Source organism: Scyliorhinus canicula, chromosome 2, assembly GCF_902713615.1.
Source record: "Scyliorhinus canicula chromosome 2, sScyCan1.1, whole genome shotgun sequence".
NCBI lineage: Eukaryota > Metazoa > Chordata > Chondrichthyes > Carcharhiniformes > Scyliorhinidae > Scyliorhinus > Scyliorhinus canicula.
In genome coordinates this window covers 78,430,380-78,444,913 of record NC_052147.1, presented here as the reverse complement: position 1 = coordinate 78,444,913, position 14,534 = coordinate 78,430,380, and the positions used below count along the sequence as shown (strand labels likewise).

At 49.3% G+C, this 14,534-nt stretch overlaps 1 protein-coding gene across 1 annotated transcript; it reads right to left on the bottom strand.

The window, feature by feature from the left end:
- Positions 1-1,459: 1,459 nt before the first annotated feature.
- LOC119962256 lies at positions 1,460-6,913 on the bottom strand. The gene is made up of 4 exons (XM_038790245.1): positions 5,462-6,913; positions 5,003-5,098; positions 2,997-3,190; positions 1,460-1,577 (listed from the first exon to the last, which is right to left on the bottom strand). The coding sequence occupies exons 1-4, from the start codon at positions 6,806-6,808 to the stop codon at positions 1,460-1,462; spliced, it is 1,755 nt and encodes a 584-aa protein (XP_038646173.1). The 5' UTR covers positions 6,809-6,913.
- Positions 6,914-14,534: the final 7,621 nt, after the last annotated feature.

Below are 14,534 nucleotides of genomic sequence, written 5' to 3'. Positions count from 1 at the left end.
CAAACACCATGATCCTGTAAGTTCTCCTTCAAGTCAAATACCATCCTGACTTGGAATTGTGTTGCTGTTCCATCAGTGGAAAATACTTTAATCACACAGTGGTTACCAAGCAGTTGGTCAAAGGTGGCACAGTGGTTAGCACTACTGCCTCACAGTGCCAGGGACCCAGATTTGTTTCCAGCCTTGGATGATTGTGTGGAGTTTGCATGTTCTCCCCGTGTCTGTGTTGGTTTCCTTTGGTTGCTCCAGTTCCCTCCCACAGTTCAAAGATGTGCAGGTGAGATAGTTTGACTGTGCTAAATTGCCCCTTAGTGTCCAAAGATATGCAGCTTAGGTGGATTAGCTATGATCAATGTGTGGGGTTACAGGGATAGAGCAAGGGAGTGGGCCTTGGTAGAGTATTCTTTTGAAGGCTCGATGCTGACTAGATGGGCCGAATGGCCTCCGGCTGCACTGTAGAGATTCTATGAAAATGGTGTCCCATAACCAGCTTTAAGAGCAATTAGGAATACGTAATAAACGCTGCTTTGACAGCAATGCCAACATCCTGTAAATGAATAAAAAATACTGGAAAGGCATTTGGAGGGCAAAGCTGACCTTAAACTTGAGCTGTAAATGCACTGGAAAATAACAATCTCATTTGGCTGCATTTTAGTGCCAAACAAACAAAAATACATACAGGCATTAAAATGGGATAGTAACAGGGATGGATTTACAATGAAACACACCGTGTCTAGGCGCAGGGCCCCAACCAACGGGGGACCCCAATGCTGGCAACCCTGTTGCACTGAAGGACCCGGTACTGGAACACGCAATCAGCTCAGTTGGAGTGGACATCAACGTGGCCAGATAGTTAGCAGGACATTCAATCAGAGGCTGATTACTCCCTGCATTTTTTGCGGATAGGCTCAAACGTGAGTCGATCAGCAGTAAATGCGGAGCAAAATCAGTCTCTGATTGGATGAGAACCAAAGAGCAAGAACATAAGTAACAGTTGGCAGAAGATGCATGCGAGACCATGAGCCAAAGGAGGGCACAACGAGAACACAGCGTGGGGAAGCAGAGGTCTGTGTAAGGCAGCAGAGCAGATCTCCCACCCCCACGCCAGCAGCAGTCACGCAATGCCTCAAGAAAAGGGAGAGGTGCAGCGGCAACGGCGAGGTCTCAGCATGGGTGAGCCAGGATGCCTTGAGATCCTAAGTGAGCAAGATTAGAATGGGAAAGTATGAGGGATGGAGGGTGACTCTGAGGGGAGGGAGGAGAAAGTGTGAGGGTGTGGAGGGAGGAGGAATCTAAGGGTTCCAGGGAAGGAGAGAATATGAGGGGGCTGTGGTGAGGGAAAGTTTGTGAGGGGGTTGCGGAGAGGGAGAGTTTGTGAGGAGGGAATGAGTACAATGAGTAGAGTGAGTGTTGTTTGAAATCCATGATCAGAATCACAGTTTCATAGTTAGAAAAAGAATCAATTTTTGTAATTTGGAACCTGATAAAACTGTATGAACGCCTGCTCATTTATGTACTTTATTAGCTTTGTAAAATCAAGATCAGTTTCTTTAGTAATATGAAGCAACACTATCAATCTGGCAGTCAAAAATGCAGAAAAATTAAGGTGAGGCAAGAGGACAAAGCTAAGCAAAAAGACAGTTTGTCATTTCATTTTTTAAATCTCAAAGAATTGAACAGTTCACATTCATCCAAAAGTATGGCCAAATTATCTGATGACTTGTCTATTTTCGGAGATGCCACATTAACTGCAAATGTTTAACAAATGAACTCTGAAATGACAACGGAACTACGAGATGTCGCTGATTCTGTGAAATTGAGGGGGAAACCCTACCCTGAAGATTTTGCCTTGTGGTCAAAATATGTTTCACTGGGTATGATAAAATATTTTATCCTAAATAAACCAGAAAACATAGATAATATGGAAAATTTGAAAAAAGTGTTTGAGTTTGGAGGCTGAAAGCAGGTAGAAAACTTCACAAGTCCAATTTTCTGAGGATGAAGAGAAATGGGATGATGGAAATTAGGTTTGGGGGGAGCAGGGATGGTGAGCACATCTGAATAGAACCCATCCTAAAGTGAGTGCTTATTTTATTAAAAATGATATAATTATGTTGAACTATTTACAACAAAACAAAATATCTCCTAACAATTGATCTGTTTATAGTTACTTTTCCATAGGCACATTGCGGGGCTTACCAAAGGTGGCGGTTTATTTTTGGACGATGTTATGGTCACCAGGATGTTGGACTAAGAACATCTGGAGAACCACAACGAGGTGCTCTATTGCATCCCAGCCTCTGGTGTTCACCTCCCTAGGGAGAAGTGTGTTTTCAAAGCTCGTAAGGTGACCTACTTAGGCTACTTTGTGTACCGGGATGGCCTTCACTCGAAGATAAGGTTCGGGCCATCCGGCAGGCGCCCGTTCCTGAGGGGGCTATGAAACTCCGTTCGTTCCTGGGACTCATTAATTATTACTTTAGGTTCGTCCCGAACTTGGCGACAATCTTGGCCCATCTGCACAAGCTCCTCAAGAAGGGCCAGATTTGGTATATGCTCAGTGGGCCCCGTAATATGTTCTCCATTTCACACTGGAAAATGGCACAGCCGATGAGATCCCAAATGGCAACCTGGTATATTCGTACAACTCCTGGTGAGTATTTACCGTCGCGTACATCCACCATTTCAGATCAAGCACCAACTGCAGGTATGCATGGCTCATGTCGAGCTTGGTGAACGGGTATTCCCCACTGAGCTTGTGTAATGATCCTCAATCCTTGGCATGGGGTAATGGTCTAGCTTGGAGGCCCGATTTATGGTCATCTTATAGTTGTGACAAAGGCGCACCGTGTCGCCGGGCTTCAAGACAGGGACGACCAACGCTGCTCAATCCGCCAACTTCACAGGGTGGATAATGCCAAAGCCTTTGAGGCAGTCAAACTCTGTGTCCACTTTAGGCTGCAGTTTGTACGGGAACAGGGCGAACACGTTAGTACCTCGGCTGTGCTTTAGGGTCCATGTAAATCCTCGCGGAGGCCCCGCGGATAGTGCGCAGTCTGGCTTTGAAAACCACAAGGTACTTTGTCAGCACCACGTGTAGGCCCCCAGAATTCATTCCATAACACCTGCTGCCAATCAAAGTGATGGTGTTGCAACCAATCTTGGCCAAGCAAGCTGGGGCCATTTCCACCTATCACAATCAAGAGTTGAAAAAAGCAGATTGCTGCCCCTAGACAACCGGGACCATCGTAGTTCCTGCGTTCTTCAGCGGCTCTCCGCAGTACGTGGCCAACCGGGCCTCGGTGTCCTGCAACGATGGAGGCTGAACCCCTGCCTATTTTCGGTCAAAAGTGCCCTTACTGACAGCCAAGACAGCAGCACTGGTGTCTAATTCCATCTGGATCAGATAACCATTGACATGGACCTTGATCTGAATGGGCACGACTATGGTTGAGGAAATGCATTACAGCTGCTGGCAATCGTCCTTGGGTTCCTCCACAAAGATGCAGGACCGAGAAGGGCGGCCAGGCCTAGCTGAGCGAAGGGCCACCCTGTGAACTTCGCTCTCTGTGACCACACCGACTACATGTCCTGCAATAACCGAGGTCTGTCTCATCCAGCTCCCAGGGTCCATGGTAGTTGGTCTGACGCCAGGTAGGCAGTCTTCCAGGACTGGCAGCTGGGATCGCCCTCCAAGAGGAGGCACAGCCTCAATTGAGGAGCTCCATGCCCTGCAAGCATTGCACGCCCTGTTCTGCACTGTCCCACGATAGGGCTATCTTTATGGCCATTTTGAGGTCCAGCTGGGGCTCAGTGAGAAATTTTCACTGGGACGTTGTGTTGCGGATTCCGCAGGCCAGTCTGTCCTGCAACATCTCCGAAAGAGCGATTTTATATATGGGAAACTCTGTGAGGTTCCAGAGGCACGATAAATATTCCGACACGGACTCTCCAGGGGTCTGTTTAACCGCAATAAAACGGTAGCACTGGACAATGATATGACAGTCTGGGGTTGATGTCGGGTGATAGGTGGCACGGTAGCACCGTGGCTAGCACTGTTGCTTCACAGCACCAGGGTCACAGCGCCAGGGTCACAGTCTGTGCGGAGTCTGCATGTTCTCCCCGTATCTGCATGGGTTTTCTCTGGGTGCTCCTATTTCCTCCCACAAGTCCCAAAAGACGTGCTGTTAGGTCATTTGGACATTCTGAATTCGCCCTCCGTGTACCCAAACAGGCGCCTGAATGTGGCGATTAGTGAGTTTTCACAGTAACTTCATTGCACTGTTAATGTAATCCTACTTGTAACAATAAAAAAATTTTTTTTTTTTAAATGCTCCCCTACCATCAGGGCGACTGAGTCTTCAAATGACCTTGAGTCTGGTGGGATGCGTTATACTTTCAATTATGCTGACGGTGGGTGCACCACAGGCCATTAACAGGATAATGGTCTAGCGTTCATCCCCGACAATGGCATTCACTCGTAACAAATTGCACATGCACTCAATGTACTGCAACCAGTCGTCGGTCTCAAGCTTCCAAAAGTTTGGCATGTCAGCGGTTGTTGAAACAACTGCCAAAGGCGTATGGAGAGGTGGCTGAGTACTGCAGAAATGGTACCGTCTGCAACTTCACCACCTTCGTCACCAGTGTTGGATCCAAGGACCGACCACACGGGAATGTAAAGGATACAAAAGGGGCTGGTTTAGCACACTGGGCTAAATAGCTGGCTTTTAAAGCAGACCAAGGCAGGCCAGCAGCACGGTTCAATTCCCGTACCAGCCTCCCCGAGCTTGTGCCGGAATGTGGTGACTAGGGGCTTTTCACAGTAACTTTTCACAGCCTACTTATGACAATAAGCGATTTTCATTTCATTTCATTTAAACGTTGAATGAAAACTCTTTGCCCCATCACTCCCTGAAGGGATTCCCGCAGCCGGCCTACACATGGGCTGTGGTTTCTATGTCCAGGTTTGTTCCCTGTTAATGAGGGAGCTCTGCAATACCTGTCGTATGATAGTGTAAAAAGGCAAAACTGTGGATGCTGAAGATCTGAAATAAAACCAGAAAATGCTGGAAAAACTCAGCAGCCCTGGCAGCATCTGCAGAGAGAGAAACAGAGTTAATGTTTTGAGTCCAATATAACTCTTCTTCGGAGCCCTGATAACTTTCTAATTTAACAGAAAACATTCTAGTTTAATAAAAGTCACTTGTTATTTATTAAAACTAATATAGATTAATGAATCATATATATTTTATTCAATGGACAATGTCTGTTTAATAAACAGAATGGAACAATTTAATGATGCCACCAAAATGGCAAAATATACTTTTGCTGCAAACAAATGGTTGCATATATGTTTTCATTGCAGAAAATAATAATGTTGTTCCACTGAAACATTGAAAACATGCTGGTATACTGGATCACGCATCCGATGATTACAGTACAAATTTTAATTACTGACCTTGTGTCTTCCTCTGATTCTGTAGTGCCCAAGGTTCCCGTCGGCATGCAATATAAGTTTATCCATTCTTTGCATAAGAAGTCCTATAGAAGCACAGCCAGGCTCAGTACCTTGAACCCACATTATTTTGTCTCCACGAATAGTTTTATTGGAAGTGCCAGTCGATGCAGTTACTTCTTTATCTGCACTGGTACTCTGCCCTGCCAGTGTTCCATCCTCAAAACTGCCACTCTGGTAGAGAGTTACAACTTCTTGCAAAATTTTGTCGCCAACTTTGTGCCCCAAGAAGTTGTCCACAAAACATAAACCATATTGATTCATGCAAGGTGCTATATGGTCTAATACCAGCCTTGACAAGTTCATTCTCTTACTGCCTGTAGTTTTGGCACAAATATGTTTATTCACGGTATCAGATACTACCCATGATTTGCATTTTAATTGACACTGATCCTCTCTGTTATTAGAAACTCCTTTGGAACACTTTGGTAGTTCATCCTCACTACCTGCATCTTTTCTCTTCACTTCACTGTCATTTTCTAAACTACCTGAACTTTTGGTGTTCAGTGGATCCAACGAATCTCCGCCTAGTAATGTTGCTATTTGGGTTTGCACAGCTGGAGGACTGTGCTCCGTGTTGGCATGTGGAGGCTTCGTGTTGTACGTGAGCGACATGTCCGCTTGTTTATTTACTTGTTGGGAACACGGGCGTTTGCGCAGCGGTTCCGCGCAGTCCCAGTCTGCCAGCGGCTCACCCGCACGGTCCTCATGCTCCCAGCGCGGTTCCAGACGGTGCCAACTGTCACTGGCTGCCACGCGCCGCACAGCCCAATCGCTCGCCGCGCGACCCTCCGAGAGCCCGCTCGCGCCCTCCGCTTCCGCCGGCGGCCGTTGGAGTTCAGCCGCGCGCTCGGGTTCCACCGCTCGCCGGTGCGAGCCGCCCGCGCTGTCACCTGGCACCAGAGCGGCGCTGGCGCTGCCCGGCTCCGCGGCCACCTTGCCCAGCCTGCGCCGGGTGCTCATTGCGCCGCGAAGCCCGGTGCCGTCGGGTTCGTTTTCCATGCCTCTCACTTCTGGAGCCTGGGAACAAGTCTCTGGTAAAGAAGCTCGCTTTCCGCCGGCCGCTCGGTTCCGTTCCCGGGTCCCATTTTCCCGGTGGAGCAAGTAGTCCGGCTCGCCGAAGTCGAGCCAATTCGCCTCGGTCTTTGAACAGAGCCGATCTCGCGCCTGCTTCTCTTCCTCAAACCTGGTGCGCGTGCTCGCAGCGGCCTCTCCCTCCGAGCAGCCGAGGTGCCGCGAGCCGCTCTCATTTCCCAGCCGCCGGCCGCTGTCCTGCTGCTGCTGCTGCATCACCGAGTCCCCGAACCATCTCACCCTCTTCCACCTTTCACACGGACTGGATTGTCGAGTTTTAACAAACCGTGAATCACAGAGTAAACTTAATTAGCAAAACCCCACTGTACCTGAGGCAACCTTCAAGTGTGCGCCCTTTCGAAATGTTCTCATTGATAAGAAATTTTCCAAAGGACATCTATCTCCCTCAGCCCAACCCTCTCTATCAAACGAGTCCATAAAGTTCTAAAACTTCTTGGGTAATGAATGTTTGATATGCACGCATCAGAAGATGCATCACTGTTCTGCATTTATACCGATATTCTTATTTATACCCGCGCCCATGTGACTAATGTATTTTGGGAAATGAATGGTAGCAAATGTAGGAAGGGCAGTTCAACACTGACCGAAGTGAATGTGTAGCAGAGGCAGGTTAACGACTTGTAAGAGCTATGCCGATATTACTCCAACAAAGAAGTATTGTGAAAATGTTTACAGTACATACAGAAGGAATCCATTCTGTGCATCTTGCCAGCTCTGAAGAACAACTCACCTAGTCCCACTTACCTGCCTTTGCCCTGAAATTTTCTTAGTTTCAGATAATTACCCAATTCTCTTGAAGGCTTGAATCTACTTTCTTTTCTTTAAATAAACATTTTATTGAGGTATTTTTGGTATAGTAATAACAACAAAATAAACAATATACATGAAACCACAAACATAGTGCAAAACCTTTCATATAGGTCCCAAACTTATTACCCCCCTACTCTAACCTATACTACTCCCACACACCCCCACCTGCTGACGATTAATTTTCCGTGAATAAGTCGACGAAACGGTTGCCACCAGGTGAACCTGTTGCTCGTTCTGGGTGAGTGTGCTCTGTTTCGTTCATTAGCTTTGGAGTCGCCAGGTATCGTTAAGATAACGCCACAAGTTTCAAGGCCAAGTTCAAAGCAATAAATCCATACACCAATTAGTAAGTTCAAACAAGACAGGTTTATTATATTACAGTGATCTACTGATCATGCATATAAACTATAAATCTAGGCTAATCCTACCACTACTAGGCCAAATACTTATCTGGATAAGGGGACTGCCGGATCAGGGAACAACGGCTTCTAGCTTTGTCCTGGGTCCGCAGGCTTCCAGTGGTTATGGTCTAAAGGGGTCAGGAGTGTCTATTCCCGTAGCGTGCGTTGTGACTTACTTGCTGGCGGCTTCTGTCCAGACGTCTCCTGCACAAGGTTCTTCTGCTGCAACGGTGTTCTGCTGGGAGGGCTAGCTGGTCAAGGAGAGGCTGACAGAGAGAGCGAGCTGGGGTCGGGGTCTCTGTCTTATACTCCTCTCAGGGTCTTGCGCCCACCTGGGCGGACCCTCTATACTCTCGCAATCGATTGGGTCTCTTCCCAATCGATTGATTTGAATTCCCCAATAACGGGGCAGTATCTCGATCACTAGGGCGGTTCTTGGGACTTATTGTTTTGGGATTCTTTGGCGCCGAAAAGTCTGGCCTTCCATTGAATGTATTGATTAGTGTTAACTTGTTTCTTTTGTGCCTGGGGATCGCCCGGTATCGCCTCATTAATATGTTAACTGTTTTCTTTTCTTAGTGCTGTCTGGTTTCTGCACAGCCAAAACTGGTTTCTGCAGCAGTCCAAATATACAAGCGCTTTGCAAGCTGCTTGCTTTTTACAACATGTCCATTTTCCCTGCATTCCTTGCAATCTTCCATTTTGTGTTTGGGCAGTGGTCACCCCAGGTGGCTACAAACCCTAACAGTGACCCTCTCAAGGCAAACTTAATTTTCTCCATACAGAGAAAGCTAGCCATGTCTGATAGCTAGGTTTCTGACTTCAGGGGCTTTGAGTCCCTCTATGCTAATAGTTTCCATCTCCGGGCTACCAGGGAAGCAAAGGCTGCCTCTCTCCTGGATTCCGGGTCTTCTGACACCCCAAAAATTGCCTCCTCTGGACTCAGTGCCACCCCTCTTTTTAAAACCTTGGACATGACGTCTGCAAACCCCTGCCAAAATCCCCTGAGGAAGGAGCTGCGCTCCGAAAGCTTGTGCTTGAATCAAACCTGTTGGACTTTAACCTGGTGTTGTAAGACTTCTTACTGTGCTCACCCCAGTCCAACGCCGGCATCTCCACATCAAAATCCCCTAAGCTTCGGACATGTCCAAAACATGTGGACATGGTTCGCTGGTCCTCCCGCACATTTTGTGTACCTGTCCTCTACCCCAAAGAATCTGCTCATCTGGGCCACTGTCATGTGAGCCTGGTGCACAACCTTAAATTGTGTCAGGTTGAGCCTGGCACATAGAACATAGAACAGTACAGCACAGAACAGGCCCTTCGGCCCTCAATGTTGTGCCGAGCCATGATCACCCTACTCAAACCCACCCTATACCCGTAACCCAACAACCTCCCCCTTAACCCTACTTTTATTAAGACACTATGGGCAATTTAGCATGGCCAATCCACCTAACCCGCACATCTTTGGACTGTGGGAGGAAACCGGAGCACCCGGAGGAAACCCACGCACACAGGGGGAGGACGTGCAGACTCCACACAGACAGTGACCCAGCCGGGAATCGAACCTGGGACCCTGGGGCTGTGAAGCATTTATGCTAACCACCATGCTACCCTGCTGCCCATGTTGCTGACACATTGACTGTACTTAACGCGTCTGCCCATAGACCATCCTCTATCTCACCTCCCAGCTCCTCCTCCCACCTGCACTTCAGCTCTTCGGTCTGCGTCTCCTCTGACCCCATAAGCTCCTTATAGATGTCCGAGACGCTCCCCTCCCCCACCCACCCTCTGGAAATTACCCTGTCCTAAATCCCCCTCAGCAGTAGGAGAGGTAAAGTTGAGACCTGTTTACGAAAGATGCACATGCAGATACCTGAATTTGTTTTCCCCCCCATCAGCCCAAATTTTTCCAACAATGTCCTCAGACTCGGAAATCTCCCCTCTATGAACACATCCCCCATCCTCTCAATGCCCGCTCTCCGCCATAACCGGAACCCCCCCCCCCCCCGTCAATACTCTCCGGGGCAAACCGGTGATTATCACAAATTGGGGCCCAGACAGATGCTCCCACATGCCGCCTCCACTCTCCCCAGACTCTCAGGGCCGCACCACCACGGGCTGGTGGAGTACCGCGCTGGCGGAAGCGGCAGAGGAGCAGTTACCAATGCCCCCAGACTGGTGCCCTTACAAGAAGCTGCCTCCATATGCTCCCATGCCAACCCCTCCCCCCCCACGCACTTCCTGATCATGGCCATATTAGCCGCCCAGTAATAGTTGCTAAGATTTGGCAGCGCCAACCCGCCCTCTCCCCAACTCCACTCAAGTATTACCTTCCTTACCCGCGGGGTCTTGCCCGCCCAAACTGACCATAATGTACCCGACTCCCATGTCCGAGACTATTCTACCGGCCTTAAACACCACCCAGGATCGCGACCCCTCTAGTCTTTCAATCCAGTCCGGAGTGAAACACCTGGCTGACCTAGCCTTTCCTCAGTCTAACCTGGTCCGTTACCTTAAGGTGCGTCTCCTGCAACATTACCACGTCCACCTTCAATCCCCGAGGGTGCGCGAACCCACGTGCCCATTTGACCGACCCATTTAACCCTCGAACATTCCAGGCGATCAGCCTGGTTTGGGGGCTCATTGCACCCCCCCCCCCCCCCCCCCCCCCCCCCCTCCGCCGATCAGTCATCCCCTTTTTTAGGCCTGCCTCCAGCCCGTGATCCGCGCCTCCACCGGTCCATACCCAGGCAGCCCCTGCCCCCCCACCTCCTCTCTGTCCCCCAGTCAGCAGAACATTCACCCCCCCCCTAGCAACAACACCCTGTCACCCAATCCCTTTTCTAAACCAAACATATGCAACCCCTCACTGCGCTTCTGAGAGCGAGCTCAGCCAGCTAGCTTGGTGGCCACCATCCTCGGCGCCAGATAGTCTCTCCCCCACCCCCCATACATACGAACTCCAACATCAAACAATCCCCAAACAGTTGCCCAACAGAATAACACTAAGATCAAAACAAGCACACCTCCATCCCCTAACAGTGCAAATGAAAACCTTAACTCACTCAGCTCTACTGCTCGTTCCAAATCAATGCAAACGGCATTCTATAAAACGCAAAATGAGAAACATTTTACAAAAACAGAAACAAAACAGAGAAAACAAAAACATGAACGTTTTAGCCAAGTTCAAAAGTTCTCAGTCCGTCACCAGCCCTTTCTTTCTTGCAAAGTGCAACGTGTCCTCAGGCGACTCGGTAAAAGTGCTGATTCTCAGGCATGACTCAGAGATGAAATGAATGAAAATGAAAATCGCTTATTGTCACGAGTAGGCTTCAATGAAGTTACTGTGAAAAGCCCCTAGTCGCCACATTCCGGCGCCTGTCCGGGGAGGCTGGTACGGGAATCGAACCGTGCTGCTGGCCTGCTTGGTCTGCTTTAAAAGCCAGCGATTTAGCTGAGTGAGCTAAACCAGCCCCTGTACAAAAACAGATGGGCTGGGTATAACAGTCCAAACTTCACCTTTTTCTTGAAAAGAATCGCCCTGATCTGTTTGAAGCCTGCCTCCTCCTGGCCATCTCCACACTCAGGTCTTGGTAAACCCGCGGGATGCTATTGTCCACTTACAGCTCCGTGTCTGCTTGGCCCACTGCAGAATACGCTCCTTATCCGAGAACCTGTGGAATCTCACCGCCATAACCCTCAGGCGGTCTCCCATTCGCAGCTTCTTTGCGAGTGCTCTGTGAGCCCCATCCACCTCCAAGGGCCGGGAGAATGCCCCATCCCCCAGGAGCTTCTCAAACATGCCTGCGACGTATGCCCCAGTGTCCGTTCCTTCGGTTCTGCCGGTGGCACCTATTCTCTTGGTCCTCCACTTTCTCCAGAAGCTTCTGCTGGTCCCTCAGCATGCCCCCTCCAGCTCCACCGCAGTCTGATGCTCCTCCTGCTCAGCCAGTGCCTTCTCCATCTTCTGGATTGCCCGATCCTGGGTGTCAAATCTGAGCTCTAACCGCTAGCTCTAACCGCTCAATCAACGCTTTTATCAAGTCCAAGCAGTCCCATTTCTGCGTAGTAAAGCCCTCCCGAATGACTTGCATCAGCTGCTCCATAGACTGCTGGGTCGACAAGCCAGAGGCTCGCCCCTCCACCATGCTGTCTCCTGTTGCAACTACAGCCCAAGTGAAAAATGTAAAATTGAAAATCGCTTATTGTCACGAATGGGCTTCAATGAAGTTACTGTGAAAAGCCCCTAGTCGCTACATTCCAGCGCCTGTTTGGGGAGGCTGGTACGGGAATTGAACCGTGCTGCTGGCCTGCCTTGGTCTGCTTTAAAAGCCAGAGATTTAGCCCAGTGTGTTAAACCAGCCTGGAAAGTCTTCTCCGTCTTTTTGTTTCTGCCCTTACGAACACTTCTAATCCTTTTCTCCATGCACCAAAGTAGGAATTAGGTAGAGAATTGCCACTAACATCCGTTCTACAATTCAGGTCCGTTAAAAAATCAGGGGGAAAAGTCCAAAAGTCCGACCAGAGCGGGAGCAACCAAATGTGCGGCTTACTCCTTCATAGCCACCACCGCAAGTCTGAATCTACTTTCATCTTCACATTCTTCTTGAAATATGAACCCCTGCTTCTGTAGCCATTTCAGATAGCCACCTGCAAAGGACCATGGGAATTATGGCCAACCCAGGACTCAAGACACACTCAGAGCTTGTGTGTGTATTTGCAACCCAGATAGCTAGGCACGATCGAAACCCCTGCTCGTTTGCATTCTAATGGCCCATTTCCCCAGAACAAAATGACTGTACTGAGGTAACTGATACAAATGCAGACTAACCGGCGCCACTCCCTTTGCTAAGAAAGCCCAAACAGCCTAGGTCAATGACCGCTCAGGGCAGGCCCTGCCATCAAGGCACCCGCCCCTTTATTGGCCAAAATCGAAGGCAGTGATCAAAGCCTGTCGAATTATTGGGTCCAAAGCTAAGGACCGCCCCAAAGAGTGAAAAATCCCAGAGGGTTAAAAAGAGACACAGCCATGTGTTCGGTCTCTCTTGGCCCCGGCCTACGCCTAAAACTAAGTGTAGCATTATGACCAGAAGACAAGTTCACTTCTCGGCCTTTTGGCTAAGATCAAGTGTCTTGAGCGCACTTGATCAAGTGAAGTTGAGAATTTCGATGTCGATCGAGGATTGAAGAACATGGAGGGATCGAAGACATCAAAGAGGAAACGTTTTGAGCTCTGCTGCTATTGGTGGATCTTCATGCTGGTCTAAGCCTCTGGTTTAGGCCTAACGCCTATGGTTAGACTCAACGTTTGAGCTATGGCTGCAGCTTTCCGAGCACTAGGCCAGGGAGTGCGAAACACTATCCGAGTTACAGTGAAGAAGTCAGAAGGAAACTCGCCAGTGGATCGGAATTTCTACGTGAAGTGGGTGCTGCTCGAGAGCTGCGGGTTTCAAGCAACAGATATCTTCTGCTTGCAAGACTTCCCAACAATGGATATTTTGAAGTTACGTTCAAGAGTGTTGCAGCTTGCATCAAATTATTTTACCTGTTTTTAAAAAAAGGCAACCATAGCCTGTCTATCCTGACTCCGGTGCCTCTGTTCACGCTACCATCGCAGCAAAACCAGGTTGTTACACTGCACATGTCAAACCGCCACATCCCCGTGTCTGATGTGCTTACGTTCCTCGCCAGATACGTCGAGCTGAAAAGTAACAGCGTGCAACTGAAGGACATCTTCGGCATCTGGACAAGTGAGCATCAGGTTAAGGTGACCCTGAGGACGGATGGCACCGGAACCATCCTGCATCCCCCCTCCAGTTTCGCCATTGGAGGAAGTCGCGGCTACCTCTATTACGCGGGGCAGCCACGAGTGTGTCGCACCTGTGGCAAAAGGGGGCATGTTGCCACCAACTGCAACGTCACCTTCTGCAAAAACTGCAGGCAGGAGGGACACATGACAAAGGACTGCAAGGAAATGAAATGCTGCAACCTGTGTGGGGAGGCCGGCCATCTTTACAGGGCCTGCCCAAAACACGGGGCAATGTACGCACAAATCATCAGCGGCGGAGTCAAAAAGGCGACCACATAGGAGGGTCATGCGCCCTCCATCAACAAAGACATCACAGCACAGAATGCTGAAAATCAACAGGCAGCAAAATGGGCAGCACGGTAGCATGGTGGTTAGCATAAATGCTTCACAGCTCCAGGGTCCCAGGTTTGGTTCCCGGCTGGGTCACTGTCTGTGCGGAGTCTGCACGTCCTCCCCGTGTGTGCGTGGGTTTTCTCCGGGTGCTTCGGTTTCCTCCCACAGTCCAAAGATGTGCGGGTTAGGTGGATTGGCCATGCTAAATTGCCCGTAGTGTCCTAAAAAGTAAGGTTAAGGGGGGGTTGTTGGGTTACGGGTATAGGGTGGATACGTGGGTTTGAGTAGGGTGACCATTGCTCGGCACAACATCGAGGGCCGAAGGGCCTGTTCTGTGCTGTACTGTTCTATGTTCTAAGACCCCTCAACAATAAATGGAGGCACAAGCACACCCTGACAACACAACCCCAACTTCATCTGACGAGAAAGACGCAATGGAAGAGGATGGAACGAAGAATGAAGGGCGCTGGGAAACAGTGAATAGGGACAAACGAAAGTGAAAACAGAAAAATAAACCGAAGAAATCCCTGATGGTGAATGGCAAGAAGCGGCAGCTTCCAGCCAG